An 18,439-nucleotide genomic window follows, 5' to 3' on the forward strand; every position below is an offset into this window, starting at 1 on the left:
TAGATATTATTGACTGTCCACTGCAGCACCACTTACTCTCTCTGAGGGACGTCAGGGTGGCTGAAGATAATAACTTGAGCAGGAAAAGGAAAATCGAAAGCACAACATAACTTTTGTGAACAACAAAAGTAACTGTACGCAAGATTATACTTGTCATGGAAATTGATTGGCCTTTACGGGAGCCAATAAAATGTGCACTGAACAACACAGCCTCCAAAAAGATGGCGATGTGGAAACGGTACAAAGCTTAATTAGCATGACAGCTAACTAGCTGCATGATGCATCTCTGTTACTTTAGCAATACAGCTAGCAGTATCTGTCCAACAGGAAACTCCACTAATCACCTCCGTACTGTAACTATCTTTGGAAGCTGCGTACAACCCCGGTCCAGAAGTGTTCATGGATGACATCAGAACATGCGTTCTCCATAAAATATGATCCAGTTTCACACAAATCAGTGAATATAGTTATGAAGTTGTGCAGGATACGTCATCACAATTTTTTGTATCATTTTCCAGGAAGTCACAAACTCTGAAAACCCATCAAGAATACCTACAAACAACTCTGAACCATTGTTGGGCCTGAGAGTGGCACAAAAGTGAGATGTAGAGAGACGGGATAAAAACACTTAAACATGGATTTTGACCTTAAAAGCTTGAAAAGTTTCACCACAGGGCCCAAGGTCCAATTTAAGTTCTGGGGACATTATTTTATTCCCAAAACAGTCCTTTCTCAAGGGGCAGTATTTTCCAAATGTACGAGTCCTGCAGGCTTTAACTTCAGCCACCATTTTCCATCTGCAGCTGCTAACCAGTTTGTTTTGGTTCATTGTGTTCGAAACATCAAAATGGAGTTACAGAAGAAAGCATCCGACAGATGGTCTGATGAAGATGTATAAAAACAGCCGTTTCTTTTTAATACGTAGGTGGAAAAACTTCTTTAGACCACTGCGGAAATGCAAAACAGATCGTGTTAGGTGCAGTTACCACGGGTTACATACGGGTTACACAGGCATTATACCCAAAGTACTTTGATGGAAATGAGGCTCATCTCATCTCCAAAGAAGTCCCTGCTTGGGGGGTTAATACCTTTCAAAAGTACATGTACTTCTGACGCAAGTGGACTAACTGGCCTCATCTTCTCGGGACAACAACAGGCTGAAGGAACCTTTGGGTGTAAACACAGTGTCTGGTACTTAGTCTGATTAATTGTTTCCACCAAAAGCCGAAATTAGGAGAGCAGATTTACAGTAAGTGACTGAGAACAGAGTCGAGAGTTTCTGGTTAAAGGACTTTATGATGACTCTACTGTACAGTGAGATAAAGTGGAGATCCTTCATAGACGGGGAGGAGCTGCCATCTGAAGGGTTAAACCATCCAAGTCAACGTTGCATAAAGAAATTCATCATCAGAATAAAGCAGAGCAGCAAGATACAGAGAGAAAATAACAACTCACAGTCCAAAGGTTCTGAACAAACAGAGTCCAAAGGTTCTGAACAAACAGAGAGAGGAGTAAGGTCAAAGGTCATGGAGCTCAGAAGAACAACACACTGATTACATTTCCACCGAGCAGGAGTGTGTGTGGCACTTTGATGGTGTGATAACTCTGAGTGTGTGTGTGTGTGTGTGTGTGTGTGTGTGTGTGTTGGTTCAGTGTTCGTCTTCATTAAAACCAGTTTTAACGAGCTGTAGTGTCTTTTAGTCTTGATGCTACATGATGTGTATGTATTGTAAGTGTGTGTGTGTGTGTGTGTGTGTACTTGTGGTGTGTGTTTTTTCACTAATTGCACTTGAGGATGAGGATATGGACACATTACCGGTCAGATGTCTGCAGGTTTTTTGGCATTTTTCTGGAAATGTTTGGGACAGTCAAAAACAAAGGAATCAAAAACCGGGACATCGTCTCCAATGCAACCAGCTCAGGACAAAGACAGAAAGAAGTTCATGCAGAACATTTGCTGAATTTACAAGAAGGAGACAATGATTCAGAATCTGTCAGAGACAGAGTTTCACAACGTTATAAAGTTTTATGCTACTCAGCAACTACTAAAATTAGCTGATTTGTTAAGGGAGTCTGGTTAAATTGTGGTTAATAGTTGGCTTCATGTATTACATTTAATGCTGAATGCACAAGAAGCTCCAATGATTTATAATTGGTCGTAGCTGTTTCACAAAGTTTGTTCAGTTTCTCCTCATGAAACAACTCTTAAAACCAGTTGAGGGATTCTTGTTGCTTCTTGTTCCTCCTCTTGTTTCAGGGGAGTCCGTTCAGTAGTGTACTACAGGACATGAGTGTGTGCACACTGCTAAATGAATGTGGTCACCTGCGGCCCGAACCACCTCTGAATGTGGTCCGAGTGATCGGATCTCAATGGGTGTCCTCGAGCTGTCCACCAGATCACTGATGTTGATACCAGGACTCTGACAGACAGGGTCATAATCCCACACTGAGCTGGTTGTATTGACGGAGAGTTGGACCCTCGACACATAAAAACACAGAGAAAGCAGCGGAAACAAAATCTTAGTCAGGTAATGAAACAAGAAGTCGTACAGACACGGTGAAGCTTATCGAAACGTGCGATCACTTCTGATCAAAATAAAACAAAGTGACACGAAACAGTGGAGAGAGATGCAGTGAGATCATGTCTAAAGGAATATTCTGTGACACTTTATAACTGACGGTGGTCACAATGCAGCACATTAACCTGAGTGTTAAACTGTGGAGAAGACGGGCTGGAGGACACGGTGATGCTGCTCACGGTGACGTTCTTAAAAGACAGAATAATGTCGGATCAACGTCTCTGAATCAACTTCCGTCATGTGAAGCTGTGTTGGGAGCAGTCTTCTCTCTGATGAAGTATTACTGCAGTATCACCGTGTACTTCTGCTGTTCCACCGGTTAATAAACACTTTTAAAGCGTGCAGTCTGACCATCCTTCAGCAGCGTCACCGTCTACTGATATGATACAGCAGTTGAGAGTCAGGACGAACACGACGTCCACCATCGAGAGGAAAAGTGGTGTTTTTTTACATTCTGTGCAAAATTAAACGAAAAGTAGTCCACAAATCATCATCATCATCATCATCATCAGTCTCTGGTTATCTCTGTCTGTCTACAAACATCAGTGTTCAGTCAGTTTTCTTCTATTTACAGTTAGTTTCTAAGACATTAGTACCATCATCCCCGGCGGGACTAAGACATTCCTCAGAGGGACAAAATCCACCTTCACACAGAACTCTGTCGTCTTTACTCCCGAGTCTGAGACTTGTGTACGAGACAACTCCTGAACGTGTCTCAAACATCTCATTTTCTACTGAATACGTAGTGTCATTTTCGTGACATCAGTTGAGATTTAGTGGCCAAAATATACTTCAACAAGCATCTGTGATGTTTTCAGGAGTTGTTAGTTTCGTCTCATTTCCAGGATCCCTGATAATTAAACTACCGTAACTTAACAACAGGAAATCCATCTGAAGGTGGATTCTCGCCTCATCCTTCAGTTTTAAAAACAACCTGCTGCTATTCAGCTGTCTATTTAAAAGGCATTCAGCAGGTAAAAAACACAGGGCACACAGTGAAAGAGGAGGGAAGAGGGAAAGGGAATAGAAAAATAAAAATAAAAAAATAAAAAACTGTGGCAGACACAACTAGACGATCACCTCACTTCACTCTGTGGCAGAGAAACATAAAAAATTTAAAAAATAAAGTTTCAGAGGAGGCGGGGCACCGGGCGAGGAGAAGAAAGGCAGAGAGGACGAGGAGGAGGAGGAGGAGGAGGAGGTCTCAGTCTCAGAAGAACTTGTCATCGATACGGAAGTGCGGCCGCGTGACGTCATCCGGGTTGATAAAGACTGAGATGGATTTCCCAGGATTCTCTGTGACAAGCTGCTGAAGCTTCTTGGCCAGCCGGTCGTCCGGCTGGTTCTCTCCACCGGCGTCAGACTGCGGCGACGGCAGGTTGTTGGCGCTGCCGCGCCACTGCAGGTCCACAGTCAGCCTGTTGGCAGCCTTGGCGTGCTCGATGGTGGTGCGGAGGTGTTCGGTCGGGTCGGAGCGCACCGAGGAGAGTTTGCGGGCGTGCAGCATGGCCGTCTCGTCCGACAGATGCTCCAGCATGTTGCACTGGGGAATGAAATAATTGGGACACATCTTGTTGACGAGGCAGTGCTGCAGGTCATCGATCAAGCCCAGCAGGAAGTGGGCGGAGAAGTCGTCCTGTGACAGATAGTTGGCAGGGAGGCGGTCACAAGCCCACAGCATGATGCTGCGGAGGTGGTAGGGGCTGATGGCTTTGGGGCGGGACAACAGCTTGATGATGATGGCTTTACAGGCCTGGTACGCCTGCATCAGGCTGGACGAGATGCACTTCTTCAGCTGCACCTCACTGCGAGCGAATGACAGGCGCCACTCGTTCTCTTTGCGGCCTTTGTAGGAGCAGGCAGGGACGAGGTAGAAGCCGCTGATCACCTCCTCCTCAGTGATCTTCCCATCCCAGAAGTGGTTCTCCATCAGCCAGCTCTGAGCAACAGCCGGCCAGCCTTTAAATGACACCACAGGGACAATGTCATAAAGCATCCGGCTGCTCCCGACACCCAGGATGACGGAGATGATGGTGCCGTTCCTCTCCACCTTCTCCACTCTCGGCATCCCTCTCTGAGGCTTCTTCTGCACCTCCAGCAGCACCAGAGAGATGGACTGGTAGAACCAGTCGGCCACCAGTGTCGGAGAGAAGAAGTAGTTGGTGGTCCCGTTGATGTGGTCGACGATGGTGCAGCAGTCCTTCCACTTGTTGATAGTTACTTCGTCGAAAAGGCGAAGACTGAGCCAGGAGTGGCCCAGGGCTGAGTGCCTCATGTCCAGGGTCACCGGCTGGTTGCGGTCATGGAGTTTCAGCGCCGGGACCAGCAGGGTGAAATCCATGTCGTAGTCTGTGCCACGAGCGTAGACGCTCAGCTCGTCCAAGTCCATGTCCACCACACCCTCCCGAACACCTCCTGACAGGAGGAGGTACTCGTTGGCCACCGGGAGCTTCTGGTCCAACTTCTGGACCATTCCTGCGAGACAAGAGGAGGAAAGACACAATTAGATAAAGAAGTGACTCATCATATGAAAATGTGGACACAATATTGTCTCATCGTGTTGACACATCAGTCTGCTTCAAACTATTTGAAACCTCCTTCTCCCACACCTTTACTTCATCAGAAGCGGAGGGTCTATGTTTGTAGGGAGAGATTATGTTCGGCACATTTGTACGAGTCATTGCCTCGTGCTTTGTTGCATCATCTTCTTTTAGAAACAGCACTTTCATCTTTGGACTTCGGGCCCACTCTCAACAAGTTCAGCCTCTTCATTTTTCTTATGACAAGAATAGCTTGAAGCTAAGTCAATATACATCAATGGATTTGCTTGCAGAAGCAAAGCAATCTTTCATGTAGACTTTAATACACAAAGTCCAATGATGATCCGCTATGGAGAGTTATTTCTTCCCATGCTTGAAAAGAACACACAAGCTAGGTAGCCTTCAGCCGTTGTCTTCGCAGTGGGTTCAGGTGCAAGTTTTTGGCTGAGATACAGGTGATGTGAGGGGAAACAACAGTCAGCCTTCGTTACCACTACTTCCCTAACCCTTTGATGACGGTTTGGTGTGTCTGGACCCTTAATCCTGTCTATAGATCTTCACAGGCTCACAAAACAAGACCTGGGGCCTTAATTGGACCAGTTCTGTCCCCTCCATCTCATCAGGTCTGGTAGAGTTGGTAGGTGACCATCAGTTCTGATCAGGTGGTTTGTCGCCATCATCATCATCACAGGAGAAAATGTGCTCTGGAACCAGTTTTTTGCCCTTCAACAACCACTTCCGTCAGAGGCTGGGACTGTGACCAAGGACGAACTAAAATCACTTATGACCGTCATTATTAAAAAAACAGAGCTAGTGTAGCGTGTTCTGACTGGTCCACTGGAGAATAAACAAAAGATTTTAACTGTTTTCACTAATCGAAGCAACAGTGGTGTGTGAACTGTGAAGTTGAGGACTACGACTTCTTCTACTGCTTGTTAACTGGTGGAGCTTCATGCTGCTGACAGTGTTGCTGTTCTCTCTTTGTTTGGGTCTGTTCAGGTCCAACACAGTCTGTATTGGTATCAGTATGTCCCCTTTCAGATCTCTCAGATCTCTTGTTTTGGAAAATGATTCATAAACGGGTTTGGGTCAGTTTCTGGGTTGTGTTTGGGTCATTTCAGAACTGCATCAGACTGGACAGTTTAATGAGTTCACTCAACACACCAACAGTTGGACTGGATTGTTCTGGACTGGTTTTTCTCTGCTGAACTAAAATGAAAAGACACACACACTTCCTGGCTGACGACTGCATTCCTGTGCTGTAGCGGACAGACAGCGTTTGTTTGGTGGCTTTCACTGTTTCTCACAAACTGAAAGATTTCAAACTATTTGTAGAGACAGTGTTAACTCTCCATCTGAGCTGACCTTCACCTGCACAGTAATCTATTACTGCAGCACCTTTGTACAGAAAAGATTTGGCACAATAAAAAAATCAAGTTGTTTTTACTTTGGTTTCGTTCTAACTGACTTCTATAAAAATCCCTCTGCAGAGTGCTAAAATACATCAGTTCTGCAGAATAGCATTTTACAGATGTGGTTTAAGTTTGAGGGAACCATCTCACAACTCTGAATGAGAGTAGTTAGAGCAGAAAAGTGTTAAGTGACAACTTTTAAGGGACGTTCAACCAGACTGTTTGTTTATCAAGTTGGTAAACTTGTGTTTCCCTCTTTTTCGGCTTCTTTTCATGTAGATAAAAAAAACGTGACAAAACAACAGTAAGAGTCAGGTTAGAAGTTTCTCTCCTCTCACTGTGAGATGTTTCTCATGTGGAAGCAACGTGTCTTTGTTTGTCCGGGTCAGACCTCGATTCATTCTCCTGCTAGCTGCTAGCAAAACTGTTGATTTCACTGATGTACCGGCTCAAATCCTCATATTTCACCACCAATCAACCGCTCCACAATCAGTTCGTTTGTCAATTTTAAATAAAAAATTAGCACATTTGGTGCAAAATTAGAAATAAAAAAGAATTTAAAAATACTTTAATGACAGCAACGTTAGCTTAGCATTTGCCTGCAGCTAGCTTAGCAGCATCACTTCCAGGCTCTTCGCCTGTGTGATGATGTCGATCAGCTGACTGGTACCAGAGGAAACTGGACATTTATTTTCTTTATCAGAGATCCTTTATTGATTTGTTTGTGAAGAGGGTTCACTCTGGACAGATTTGAGAAACTGAACTTTGTAACAAAAGCTGCTGTTGGTTGTTTTATTGTTGGTGAATATTATTTGAACTTGTCAAAAAGACACCAGGATAAAGTCGAGCTGTTGTTGTGTTGTGTGTTGAGTTTGAAAATGTGAATGATAAAACCAATGATCATCTTTACTGATCCAGATGTGACAGTCTAACATTTGCAGAGCCGTCAGAGCTGAAACAGAATTTAACATGAAGTGGAATCATGGATTTGGAGAGTCGTGACTTCCCTGGTTGGCTGCATCGAAATAGAGGCAGCAAACTGAGTCCTCTTTGGTGTTTAATTAGTCTGAAAACGAGCTCACATAAAACCAGGCGCATGCACGGATGCAGTCTTGTGATGAATATGAGCTCAACCCTCCCTACGCTCTCACAAACACTGGCTCGTCTAGACACTGACTGTTGTCTCCTCTCCTGTCCTCGCCTCCACTTAGACTCATAATTACAATAACAGGAAAGGAGGAAAGTACGACAGCTTGTCGAGGCTTCAGGTAATTTGCAGGTAATTCTCCCTGAAGCTTCAAGGCCCCAAAAACGTTATTCAGGACAACCAGCGCCGGCTCAAATGTTGATCACAGTGGACAGCAGCAGAGGAAACAAAAGAGTCGGTTCTGGTTCAGAAGTGGAGTCGACTTCAACAGCAGAGCGTCAGATAAGCGATCATGCATCGAGTCACTCTGCTCTCCTTTCCCATGAATCACCAGTTTCCATTAGTGGCTTTAATTAGTTTTTTTGAGTAAAACGACGCCACAGAAAATCAGATTATTCAGCTGTTAAACTGACAACATGATGTGTTCTCAGGGAAACTGTCACTGAGCAGCCTGCAGCCTGACAGGAAAAATATTTGCTACGTGACTCGAACACGTCTGGACATTTTGGAAACTGTTCCTGTGCAGAGATGTGACAGGACCGGACACATCTGTCCACATCTGTCCAACAACATGACAGCTGAGTTTCAAGAAAATCCGACTTGTGTTTGAAAGAAGAGGAATGGTTCTGCTCTGCTGCAGACGGACAGCGTTTAAGAAATGTAGTGACTAATTTTAAGCGTGCAGCTCAGACAGATGGACCGAGTGTTTGTTTCAGGATGTTGTGTTCTGGTGTATTTTAATCCAGGTCCTGGAGGAGATCCAGCATCCTGATGAAACTCTGACAGGAAGTGTTTTCACATCCTGTGTGTTTCCTCTCACATCACAGATTAACAGAAGCATCAATGCTGCTAATAAAGTTTAGTGAAAGCGGAGGAGTGACCTCACTCCGTCAGGACACTCAGCTGGAGGAGTCCGCCACGACTAATGTGAGACTTAAATGAGGATCGTGTTTAATGTGAGGTGTAGCGGTGCGTTTACATCCTCATCCGGGCAGAATTTACTGCATCCTCGTCATGTTGTGTTGACTGTGCACGGACGACTTTGTCCTTGAGTTTAGTCCACGAGGCATCAGCACCGTGTGAGAAAACACAGCTTCCTCATTCACTTCGATGAGAACCTCCTGGTACAGTGGAGGTCCCAGCCCAAGAAATGGGGTGGGCGCCTTTCTGAAAAGTTGAGAGATTTTCAATTTGAGATCGTTCAGAAACAGGCGCCTTCTCTCTGGACCGCCGCCTGCCGCTGCAGACGCTCTGAACACGATGTGGACGCCAAAATAACTGGGCAGCCAAAACCATCTTCTTCAGGTAGAGATGATTTATCTTGACATCAGGCGTTTCAGAGTCATTGAGTTGGTCCAATGCAAGTGTAAATCTGACTGCTCTTCTGGGAGGTGCTCCTGCAGAGCTAAGGACTTAGTCTGTACTGACGTGTGTCAGTGCAGCAGCCAGTGCCAGGACGATGACGATTCCCAAGCCGTGATGCATGAAAGCGATGATGATTATGATGATGTATAGAAACTGTCTAATTAAAAAGGTTGCTTAATCATACTGTGGTCTAAATGTGCATGTCAATAGTTCCAGAACATCCAAGTTTTACATGAGCTAATTTTAAACTCAAAGAAAAAACTCCTCAGTAAAAGGAAGTCTGAGTTATCAGACCAACTGCTTGTGATGTGCAGTTTTTTTACCCATATTGTGGATGTATTTCAATGGGATGATAAAAAAACAAACATGTTTCTTTAGGAACATGGAATATTAAATGCGAACAACTTTTCATTACAATGATATTGCAAGAAAACAACCACACCAGGTCCTTTTTGACCCACTTCTGCATCTATGGGTTAATGTGGTAAAGTTTTGTAGCTTTGTAACTAGCACCATTGGATTCCCTGACCCTGAATATGTGGGTTTAGCAGCAAGTTTTACGGCGGCCATTTTTAAAAGTTCAATATGGCCGCCACATAGACATCTGGGCAAATGCAAACATTGATTTTCTGACTCCTTATACGATAACCTTTCCAAAAATGTAGAGTATGACATATAAGTGTCCTGAAAAAAACAAAATAAACTTATTTTAAAAAACAAAGTCACAGGGGGACGTATTTGCAAGTCGCACAGGTGCTGATTCAGTCACACTAGAAGTGACCACATGTTCGTAGTCTGGAGCTCTGTGGACGTTACGCTTCTACAAGAGACGATCAGTCGACTAGTTGATTGATTATTGATCTCTTCTGCAGACGTGCATTTCACCAGACAAGCTGTATGGAGCCGTCTGATGTTGTTTTACAATTTAAATCATCTCCAGCTGCTTCAGGTGTTCAGCAGAACGCTGCAACTCTGTTTTACTGTGAAGCTCCAGAAATGTTCTGTGGACTACGAGACTTCACCTGACTTTATATCATCAGGAGGAGACGATGGCTGAGCCTGACTTTATATCATCAGGAGGAGACGATGGCTGAGCCTGACTTTATATCATCAGGAGGAGACGATGGCTGAGCCTGACTTTATATCATCAGGAGGAGATGATGGCTGAGCCTGACTTTATATCATCAGGAGGAGACGATGGCTGAGCCTGACTTTATATCATCAGGAGGAGACGATGACTGAGCCTGACTTTATATCATCAGGAGGAGACGATGACTGAGCCTGACTTTATATCATCAGGAGGAGACGATGGCTGAGCCTGACTTTATATCATCAGGAGGAGACGATGACTGAGCCTGACTTTATATCATCAGGAGGAGACGATGACTGAGCCTGACTTTATATCATCAGGAGGAGACGATGGCTGAGCCTGACTTTATATCATCAGGAGGAGACGATGGCTGAGCCTGACTTTATATCATCAGGAGGAGACGATGGCTGAGCCTGACTTTATATCATCAGGAGGAGACGATGGCTGAGCCTGACTTTATATCATCAGGAGGAGACGATGGCTGAGCCTGACTTTATATCATCAGGAGGAGATGATGGCTGATGGACTGCCCCTTTAAAGACAGTGAAGCTGTGTGATGACGTCACTTTATCACTGTGATGTTAAACTATATATTGTTTGTTCAACAAACTGCAGCATGTCGGGAGGAAACGTTTGTTCTGTGAGGGCCTTGAACGCATCACAGTGATGCTCTCAGCAGGAGCAGGTCTGCAGCTCACCTGAGCTAACAGGTGGAGCGGCCTCCACACCTCCACCCACTGACCCGGCAGGGTGTGTTAGTGGGTGGAGGTGTGGAGGCCGCTCCACCTGCCCACTGCTGCCCTGCTCTCCACCACCCTCCATCAGTCTGGCGGTAACTGAAGCAGGTGGAGTGAGGGCGGACGTCCTCCCGCCGTCAGCCTCCTCCTGTCGGCTAGAAAAACACGGTGAAGCCTCGGTGTGTGTGCGTGTGCGTGTGTGTGTGTGTGTGTGTGTCCTCACCCAGCATGGAGAAGATGAAGTCCTTGGCCGTGTGGATCTCCAGAGCCCGCTGGTCGTCGTACTCCCGCTGGTCGTGTTTGCTGAACTCCTGGATGAGCCGGTTCAGATCCTCCATTCGAGCCGCCGACCTGAAGTCGAGCTCGGGCCCGACGCCTCCTCCTCCGTGCGGCAGCCTGCCGGCGGCCATGGTGGGGCTGTTCCCGAGGCTGCCCGCCGAGCCAGCCCGACTGGAGAGAGCAGGGGCCGCCATCTTTCCTCCGCGGTCACACACAGGTTCACTACAGCTGGTACTACTGCCGCTGGTCCGGTCTGAGCCGAGCCGAGCCGAGCCGAGACGGACCACACCAAACACAACCGCCGGAAGCAGACACCGCACTTCCGCTGCTCGCCGCCTTCAAAATAAAATAACATAAAATATGTGATTTTTAATTTAATTAACAAAGACAGAGCAGTTTTAAAACATTTCTTCAGAGTTATCCTCCTGTCATCATAAAAGAGAATATGAAATAAGCAGAGCGACATTAACATAATATACAACACGTATATATAAAATTAGTAAATTACTCTGGCACAAGAAAAGCAACCTGAAATTGTTGAATAATTAAATAATTGCAGGACATGATCATAAAATTACAACAATAATAATAAGGTTTCACTTGTTATACTCCTTGGATTGGTTTGACCAAATACCAAAATATACATAACCATCCACCAAATACTATTAAATAGGATTAATTGTTATTTTGCTTACTTTTTTTTTAGTTAAAATTTTGAGCAATAAAAGAGGAATAACAAAACAAAAACAGTGTATGGGTGCATCAGAATGACTGGATACCAAGGAAAAATAAATAATTAAAAGTAATATTATATAATTTTGATATTATAATGAACATGGGACAGATAAACAGTATGGGGTGTGTAAATAATGCAGATTTAATTATTTATTACTTAATTTCAGTTATCAGAAAGAAAGAGAAAAGAAATACTTATTTTATATTATTATTATTATTATTATTATTATTATTATTATTTGTTAAATGTGTTATTGAAACCAAAAGCTACTTTAAGGCTTTTATATGTTTAATTGTTATTTTGTAGGTAAAAAAATATATAATGTTCTTTTATTTACTTCAAATGTGTAAAAAAAAAAAAAAAACACACACACAAAACAAAAACAAACTTGAAATTATAATTTTAATGTAAAATAGTTGATTTACTTTCACTTTTGTTTTACTTTGAAAGTCCCTGACGGAAGTTTCGGATAGTGTTTTTGACGCTAACGTCACTCGCGTGTGTTATTGTGTTATTCCAGGTGTGCAGTGGCGGCCTCTGTCCTCCAGGGGTCGCTGTTATTCCTCCGCTCGGCTCCCGGAGCTCACGTTGACCCGGACATGAACGACCCGCCGGGGTCACCGGGCTCCACCATGGCGTGGAGGAGCTGCACCGTCCTGCTCAGACTGACCGGAGAAGATGTTTCACGGAGCTCTGTGAGGGGCGGCAGGTCAGTCAGCACCGCCGGAGGGAGGCGGCCGGTTCCGGCTGACAGACAGACCGAGCTCCGCTGCTCGGCGTTAGCTCTGTTAGCTCTCAAGGACGGTTATTTTTAACCGAGTGTTAGCCGGCTAACGTTAGCCGGGTAGCTAACAGAGCTAACTTCTGTGTGTTTGTGTGTTTGAATGTTGAACTTGTTCCAGTTTGATTCACCTTCATGATTTATTAATTTAATCATCAGCTTCCTCTAAATATTTTATCATTTTTTATATTTAAACATGATAAAATATTGATATTCAGTTGAACTGTCTTCATTTTCAGTTCTTGTTTGTGATGTCAGCCGATAAAACTACATTGTCATCATTTTTATTTCATGTATTTCAGATTTTTACACAAAAAAACACTTTAAATCCTTAATTTATGTCAATGGAATACATTTATGTACTAAAAGACATGTAAATCCATTAGGAGCATGTTTTAAAATAAGGTAAACATTTCAACTTTTACACATTTAACAGTACTAGTTATATTCTCCTCACACCAGTCTCCATTCAAAAATTGTGCAATTTTTTTCATTTGTTGTGAGGAGAAACTTTCAGAGATGTATGATGTTACATTTTTGCAGATTTTCAATATGTTGATATTTTAACTTAACCAACTTACTTCGGCTTATTTTCGATGCATTTCCAGATATAAGCACATATCATTGTCCACCTTATTGCAGAGAACACTGCGTCTCTCCTGCAGCAGAGTGAATATATTATTATTGTGACTATTCCCATGCAGATGTTCAGTGCTTTTCAAAATGTTGAAATTCACTTGGGGAAAAAAAATAATAATAAGAGTTTGTGTCACATGCGCACAATTAAAGTGAATCTTATCTTATCGTTCCTCTGGTTGAAATTACAAGTTGTTCCCATATTTTTTCTCTTTCTAAAATAGTCCGATAAAAGTATTAAAACCAGCTGATAATTACAGGAAACAACGTCTCTGTTATAAACCAGCAGCTGCTCTGAGCCGCAGGATGTTGTTGAACTCCTCTGTCTGTCCACCAGGTGGCCTCACAGCCTCCAGCAGAGATGCGGCTTCAGGAAAGCTGGCAGGAAGCCAGAGTCCAGGCGGGTGGAGGAGGAGCTGGGCTCCGCCCACACACAGCACTCTGAGCCCGCCGCCCCTCGCCGGTCCTCCGCCCCCCACGTGGAGCAGCAGGCTCCGCCCAGCTCCCCTCGCGCCTTCAGCCGCCTCCTCCGACCGCTCGTCTTCACCGTGGGGGTAGGTGATGTTTGAGATGATGTCGTCAGTGATGTCACGGACAGGTGTTAACTCCATGTTAGTTTACAGGCTGCTCCTTCGGCTCGGCGGCCATCTGGCAGTACGAGTCGCTCAAGTCCAGAGTCCAGAGCTACTTTGACGAGATCCGAGCTGATTGGCTGGAGAAGCTGCGACCTCAGAAACGAGGAGACGTCCGTAAAGAGGTGAGAAATAGACATCTGGTCCATCGGCTCCACGCCAGAACCCGGTCCTGGGGCGTCCCGGTGTTTATCCACACCTGCGCACTCAGGATCAGGCCTGGGGAGCAACAGAATACATGTAATGGGATTACTGTAATTAGGATACCAAACAAGGTAACTGTAATCCCCTAAAGTAACTGAAAAAAAGATGTAATTAGATTACAGATACATTCAGTAGAAAGAGGGATTACTGACAGGAGACACTCGTCATTCAGATGAAATAAAAGTTATTTATTTTTTCTCTTTTCTCTTAATTTGCATGTTGCGTATTGAGGTAATCCAGACGTAACAGAAAGTAATCAAGTTACTTTAATATTCTGATACTTGGATTTACTACATGAATTCAATTTTAAAGTGACCCAATGCTGCTCACTCACCTGTTTCTGTTGCCATAACAACCGGGTCATAAACCTTACCTGTCGATCAGGTGAGGTCTGACAGACCGGACCTGATCCCAGCCCGCACCAGAACATCAGCTCTGAGCTCTCTGTGTTCATTTACTCTGTCGGATGAATGTTCTGATCGTGCTCACAGTCTGATCTCTGATTGGCTGTTTGTGTTTCAGATTAACCAATGGTGGCACAGCTTGAGTGAGGGTCAGAGGACGGTCACAGGTGAGAGCACACAGACACACACACACACACACACACACACACACACACGTTAAACAATCAATAATCGGAGTCCAGCTGTGATCAGGATCTGCTGCTGGTAGTTTTTGGTTTGAACTCTTCCCCCTGTGTAAACACCAGTTAATAATAACAATAATAACAATTATGGTCCATATTGTGTTAAACTGCAGTATTTTTATTGAACATGTGTTTGTGTTGACACGAGTGACGTCAGTTAAGTCTTTGTTTTGTTCTCTTGAATCTCTTTTGACTTTTTTATAACCACTTCCTGTCTCTGTTTCTTGTAAATACCGATAAAAAACTGATCACCAGAAACATTAAGTTCTTGGGGAGGTCCTCCAAAACCAGCGACGTGATCTTCATCAATCATCCTCAGACCTGGAGAGAAAACACTGTTGAAGTCTTTGCATCAACCAGCTGAACTTTAAATGTCTCTGAACTGTGAAGAGAAACTCAAACATCCAGACTCGGAGATGTTTCAGCTGCAGCTCCGAACGATTCAGACAAACTTCTCTCTTCCTGCTTTTTTCCCAGGGATCATTGCTGCCAACGCTCTGGTGTTCCTCTGTTGGAGAGTCCCGTCTCTGCAGCGCTCCATGATCAGATACTTTGCAGCCGACCCGTCCTCCAGTGAGTCTCACTCTGTCACAGACGAGTTAAACTTCTGACTGTCGTCGTCTGTTGATGTCGAGCTTTAACGTCCGTCACTGTCTCCTGTCGTCCCGCAGAGACTCTGTGCTCTCCGATGCTTCTCTCCACCTTCAGCCACTTCTCCTTCTTCCACATGGCAGCCAACATGTACGTCCTCTGGAGCTTCTCCACCAGCGCCGTCTCCATGCTGGGCAGAGAGCAGTTCCTGGCCGTCTACCTGTCCGCAGGTACACACCGGACCGTCAGCGTGCACGTAGTCTGATTTGATTGGTCCTCTCAGTGGCTGATGTTTGTCTCTTGTGTCTGTTCAGGTGTCGTTTCTACTTTCGTCAGTTATGTTTGTAAGACGGCCACAGGAAGGTTCGGTCCGTCTCTGGGAGCCGTGAGTACCAACTCCACTGTCTTTAAAGGAACATGAACTGATATCAGAGAATCAGAAGCCTGAAGCCTCACAGATGAAATGTTGCTTCACATTAAAGCAGAAACACAATCAGAGTTTCCTCTGAGCTGTTTGTGTGTTTCAGTCTGGAGCCATCATGACCATCCTGGCAGCCGTCTGCACCAAAATGCCAGAAGCCAAACTGTCCATCATCTTCCTCCCCATGTTCACCTTCAGTGCTGCCAACGTAAGAAGTCTTCTGTTGTGTCGTTACGATTAATGTGTCTGAATTAAAGTGACAAATAAAACCTGTTGGTTTCATCATGAACCATCTTTTCTCCTCTCTCCAGGCTCTGAAGGCCATCATCGCCATGGATACGACCGGTCTGGTGTTGGGATGGAAATTTTTCGACCACGCTGCTCATTTAGGAGGAGCCTTGTTCGGAGTGTAAGTCACCCATTCGACCAATCACAGCAGCCGCTCGGATGTTTATTTTTTATTTAAAACATCTGACACACGACAGGCTGAAGTTCCTCCGGGGGCCACAGGGGGCGCCAGAATCACCCAGACATGAACGTGTCCTATCGTGTTTCAGTTGAAGTTTAAATCTGTTTTTGTGTTTTTTAATCTAATTTCTTCTTTGAGGAGAGAGACGTGTTTCTGACATCATCTCCCATCATGCTCTCTGTTCCTCTCTCCTCCAGCTGGTACATCATGTTCGGTCACGAGTTGATCTGGAAGAACCGAGAACCTTTTGTTAAACTCTGGCACGAGCTGAGAACTCGAGGAGGACCGGGTGGAGGAGGAGGAGGAGACGGAGGAGGCGCTGCGTAACCACCGGGGCTGATGGGAAATAAAAACCTGTAAAGATGTATAAATGTACAGACGAACAGAGAAGACAGACATTTTAGCTTCACCAGGACACGGTGACAGGAAGCAGGTGGGAGTCACAATGACATCACGTGATGATGTCACACCACGTGATGATGTCACAGCTGGAGCAGAGAAATGATTCATGTCCATATTTATGAAAATGATTGATTGATACCGATATGAATGATTCTGCTTTTTGTTCACGTTTAGTTTTTCGCTGCAGAGACTAATTAATACACTTGATTCAGTTACCATGGAGACGGAGCAGAAACCAGGACTGAAGATAATTTTTAACGTTTGATTGTTTTTCTGTTTATTGTTCAGCCAATAAAACGTCCAGACTGAGACACCTGATGAGCTGATGTCTTCAGTTCTTATCCTGCTGATTTATTGATCGTTCAGTTAATTAAAGTCCTTCAGACGAGTTCGACACCAGCTCAGTCTGTCGTCTCACTTTGAGTTTCAGGAACAGCTGAGACACACGAAGACGTCACTTCTGTTCCGACGTGTTCTCGTCTCCGTTTATTTATGTTTGTTGTTTTCTTTCAAATAAAACTAAAATGATGAACGACGCTGACTCGACTCCACTTTGATTATTTGAGCAGGAAACAACCAGAAGTGATTCTGTCAGCAGATTCTCAACTGAACGTTTGTCTGATAGGTCTGATGGTTAATGTACAGCTCGACCCACGAGGCTTTTCCAGGACCGACACTGATTATTAGACATCATGGAGACTGATATTAATTTGTAGTAAAAATGAAAATCATCACAACAAAGTAACATTTTCAGATACTTTATTTTTCCTCTCCACTACATTTATTTGATAACTTCAGTGACTTTGCAGATCTTTATTATTGTGTTGTTTGTATATTGTGTGAGAAGAAGCTGCTTCAGAGCCGAATCAGCACATTTATAAATTATTTTATCCGCAAACTGACAGAAAAATCACAGATAATCTGAAAAATGTTGAATATTCACGATATATTCACGATATATACCAGGCTGATAATCAGTGAAGCAGTTGGATGAATTTAGGTCGAGTCGTTGAAAACTGACCCGCGAACATGACGTCAGTTTGATTAACAGACGGTTTAAAGTCCACAAACTGTCACACAGACAAACACACAGAGTGTAGCTGCTGGAGTGTGTGTGTGTGTGTGTGTGTGTGTGTGTACTACAGATACTACTGCTTTTATATAAAACAACAATGTGACGAATATAACTGAATATCTGATGACTGCACACACTGACTCTTCTTCCTGTACTTCTGCATCTTGAGCTGTAACAAGTGAATTTCCCCGTTGTTGGATAAAGTCTGTCTAATCTATTACGGCTGCAAAACCATCGCAGAATATAGATTTTATTAATCATTATCAATATATTACTATTATTATTATTATTATTATTATCAGTCACGTTGACCCTTAAAGGAATTAAAAACATTGAACAAACACTTTGATATAATTACATAAAATCTGTCCAGTCAGTCATGAAACTTGATATAAACTTAAAATATCCTGTTTGTATTTTAACAACATGAACATGATAGAGTTCAATATCATAGTAACTGTCAGCAAATGTACACAATATCACTTTTGTTATCTTCATACCACAGTAAACCTCTTTATTTATTTTCCCATTAATTATCTGTCGACCCTTCAGATTTACCTGTTGACCCTCTGGAGGGGCCCGACCCGATGTTGGGAACCAGTGGACAGAACACGCTAACTGTGGTGTCACTACTTTTACTGAAGGGTCTGAATACTTCTTCCTCCTCTGCTTCTGTTCTGCGTGTCTCAATAAGCTG

At 44.0% G+C, this 18,439-nt stretch overlaps 2 protein-coding genes across 3 annotated transcripts; one reads left to right on the forward strand and one right to left on the reverse strand.

Moving 5' to 3' along the window:
* Positions 1 to 782: 782 nt before the first annotated feature.
* On the reverse strand, positions 783 to 11,469 carry LOC311255598 (nucleotidyltransferase MB21D2). The gene is made up of 2 exons (XM_084350203.1): positions 11,094 to 11,469; positions 783 to 5,054 (listed from the first exon to the last, which is right to left on the reverse strand). Exons 1-2 carry the CDS (start codon positions 11,341 to 11,343, stop codon positions 3,790 to 3,792), a joined length of 1,515 nt encoding a protein of 504 aa, XP_084206329.1. The 5' UTR covers positions 11,344 to 11,469; the 3' UTR covers positions 783 to 3,789.
* A 933-nt stretch (positions 11,470 to 12,402) lies between these two features.
* Positions 12,403 to 17,208, forward strand: parlb (presenilin associated, rhomboid-like b). 2 transcript variants are annotated; one of them, XR_014622391.1, is made up of 11 exons: positions 12,403 to 12,594; positions 13,640 to 13,856; positions 13,919 to 14,059; positions 14,661 to 14,709; positions 15,262 to 15,357; positions 15,456 to 15,605; positions 15,690 to 15,760; positions 15,903 to 16,004; positions 16,108 to 16,205; positions 16,463 to 16,698; positions 16,842 to 17,208. XR_014622391.1 is itself a non-coding variant. In XM_084350199.1 (10 exons), the coding sequence occupies exons 1-10, from the start codon at positions 12,485 to 12,487 to the stop codon at positions 16,590 to 16,592; spliced, it is 1,164 nt and encodes a 387-aa protein (XP_084206325.1). In that variant the 5' UTR covers positions 12,403 to 12,484; the 3' UTR covers positions 16,593 to 17,208. The 2 variants fall into 2 exon arrangements, 1 of the variants encoding a protein (XP_084206325.1); XM_084350199.1 differs by having other exon boundaries at positions 16,463 to 17,208.
* Positions 17,209 to 18,439: the final 1,231 nt, after the last annotated feature.

Source organism: Pagrus pagrus (genome assembly GCF_965226575.1).
Source record: "Pagrus pagrus genome assembly, chromosome: 4".
Lineage (NCBI taxonomy): Eukaryota > Metazoa > Chordata > Actinopteri > Spariformes > Sparidae > Pagrus > Pagrus pagrus.

Excerpts from the sequence above, each read along its gene's own strand:
- parlb (XM_084350199.1), top strand. The coding sequence starts at position 12,485 with ATGAACGACCCGCCGGGGTCACCGGGCTCCACCATGGCGTGGAGGAGC. Across the intron at positions 15,606-15,689 it reads GGCCGTCTACCTGTCCGCAG|GTGTCGTTTCTACTTTCGTC; the intron begins GTACACACCGGA and ends GTGTCTGTTCAG. Across the intron at positions 16,206-16,462 it reads GGAGGAGCCTTGTTCGGAGT|CTGGTACATCATGTTCGGTC; the intron begins GTAAGTCACCCA and ends TCTCTCCTCCAG.
- LOC311255598 (XM_084350203.1), bottom strand. The coding sequence starts at position 11,343 with ATGGCGGCCCCTGCTCTCTCCAGTCGGGCTGGCTCGGCGGGCAGCCTC. Across the intron at positions 5,055-11,093 it reads CTTCATCTTCTCCATGCTGG|GAATGGTCCAGAAGTTGGAC; the intron begins GTGAGGACACAC and ends CTTGTCTCGCAG.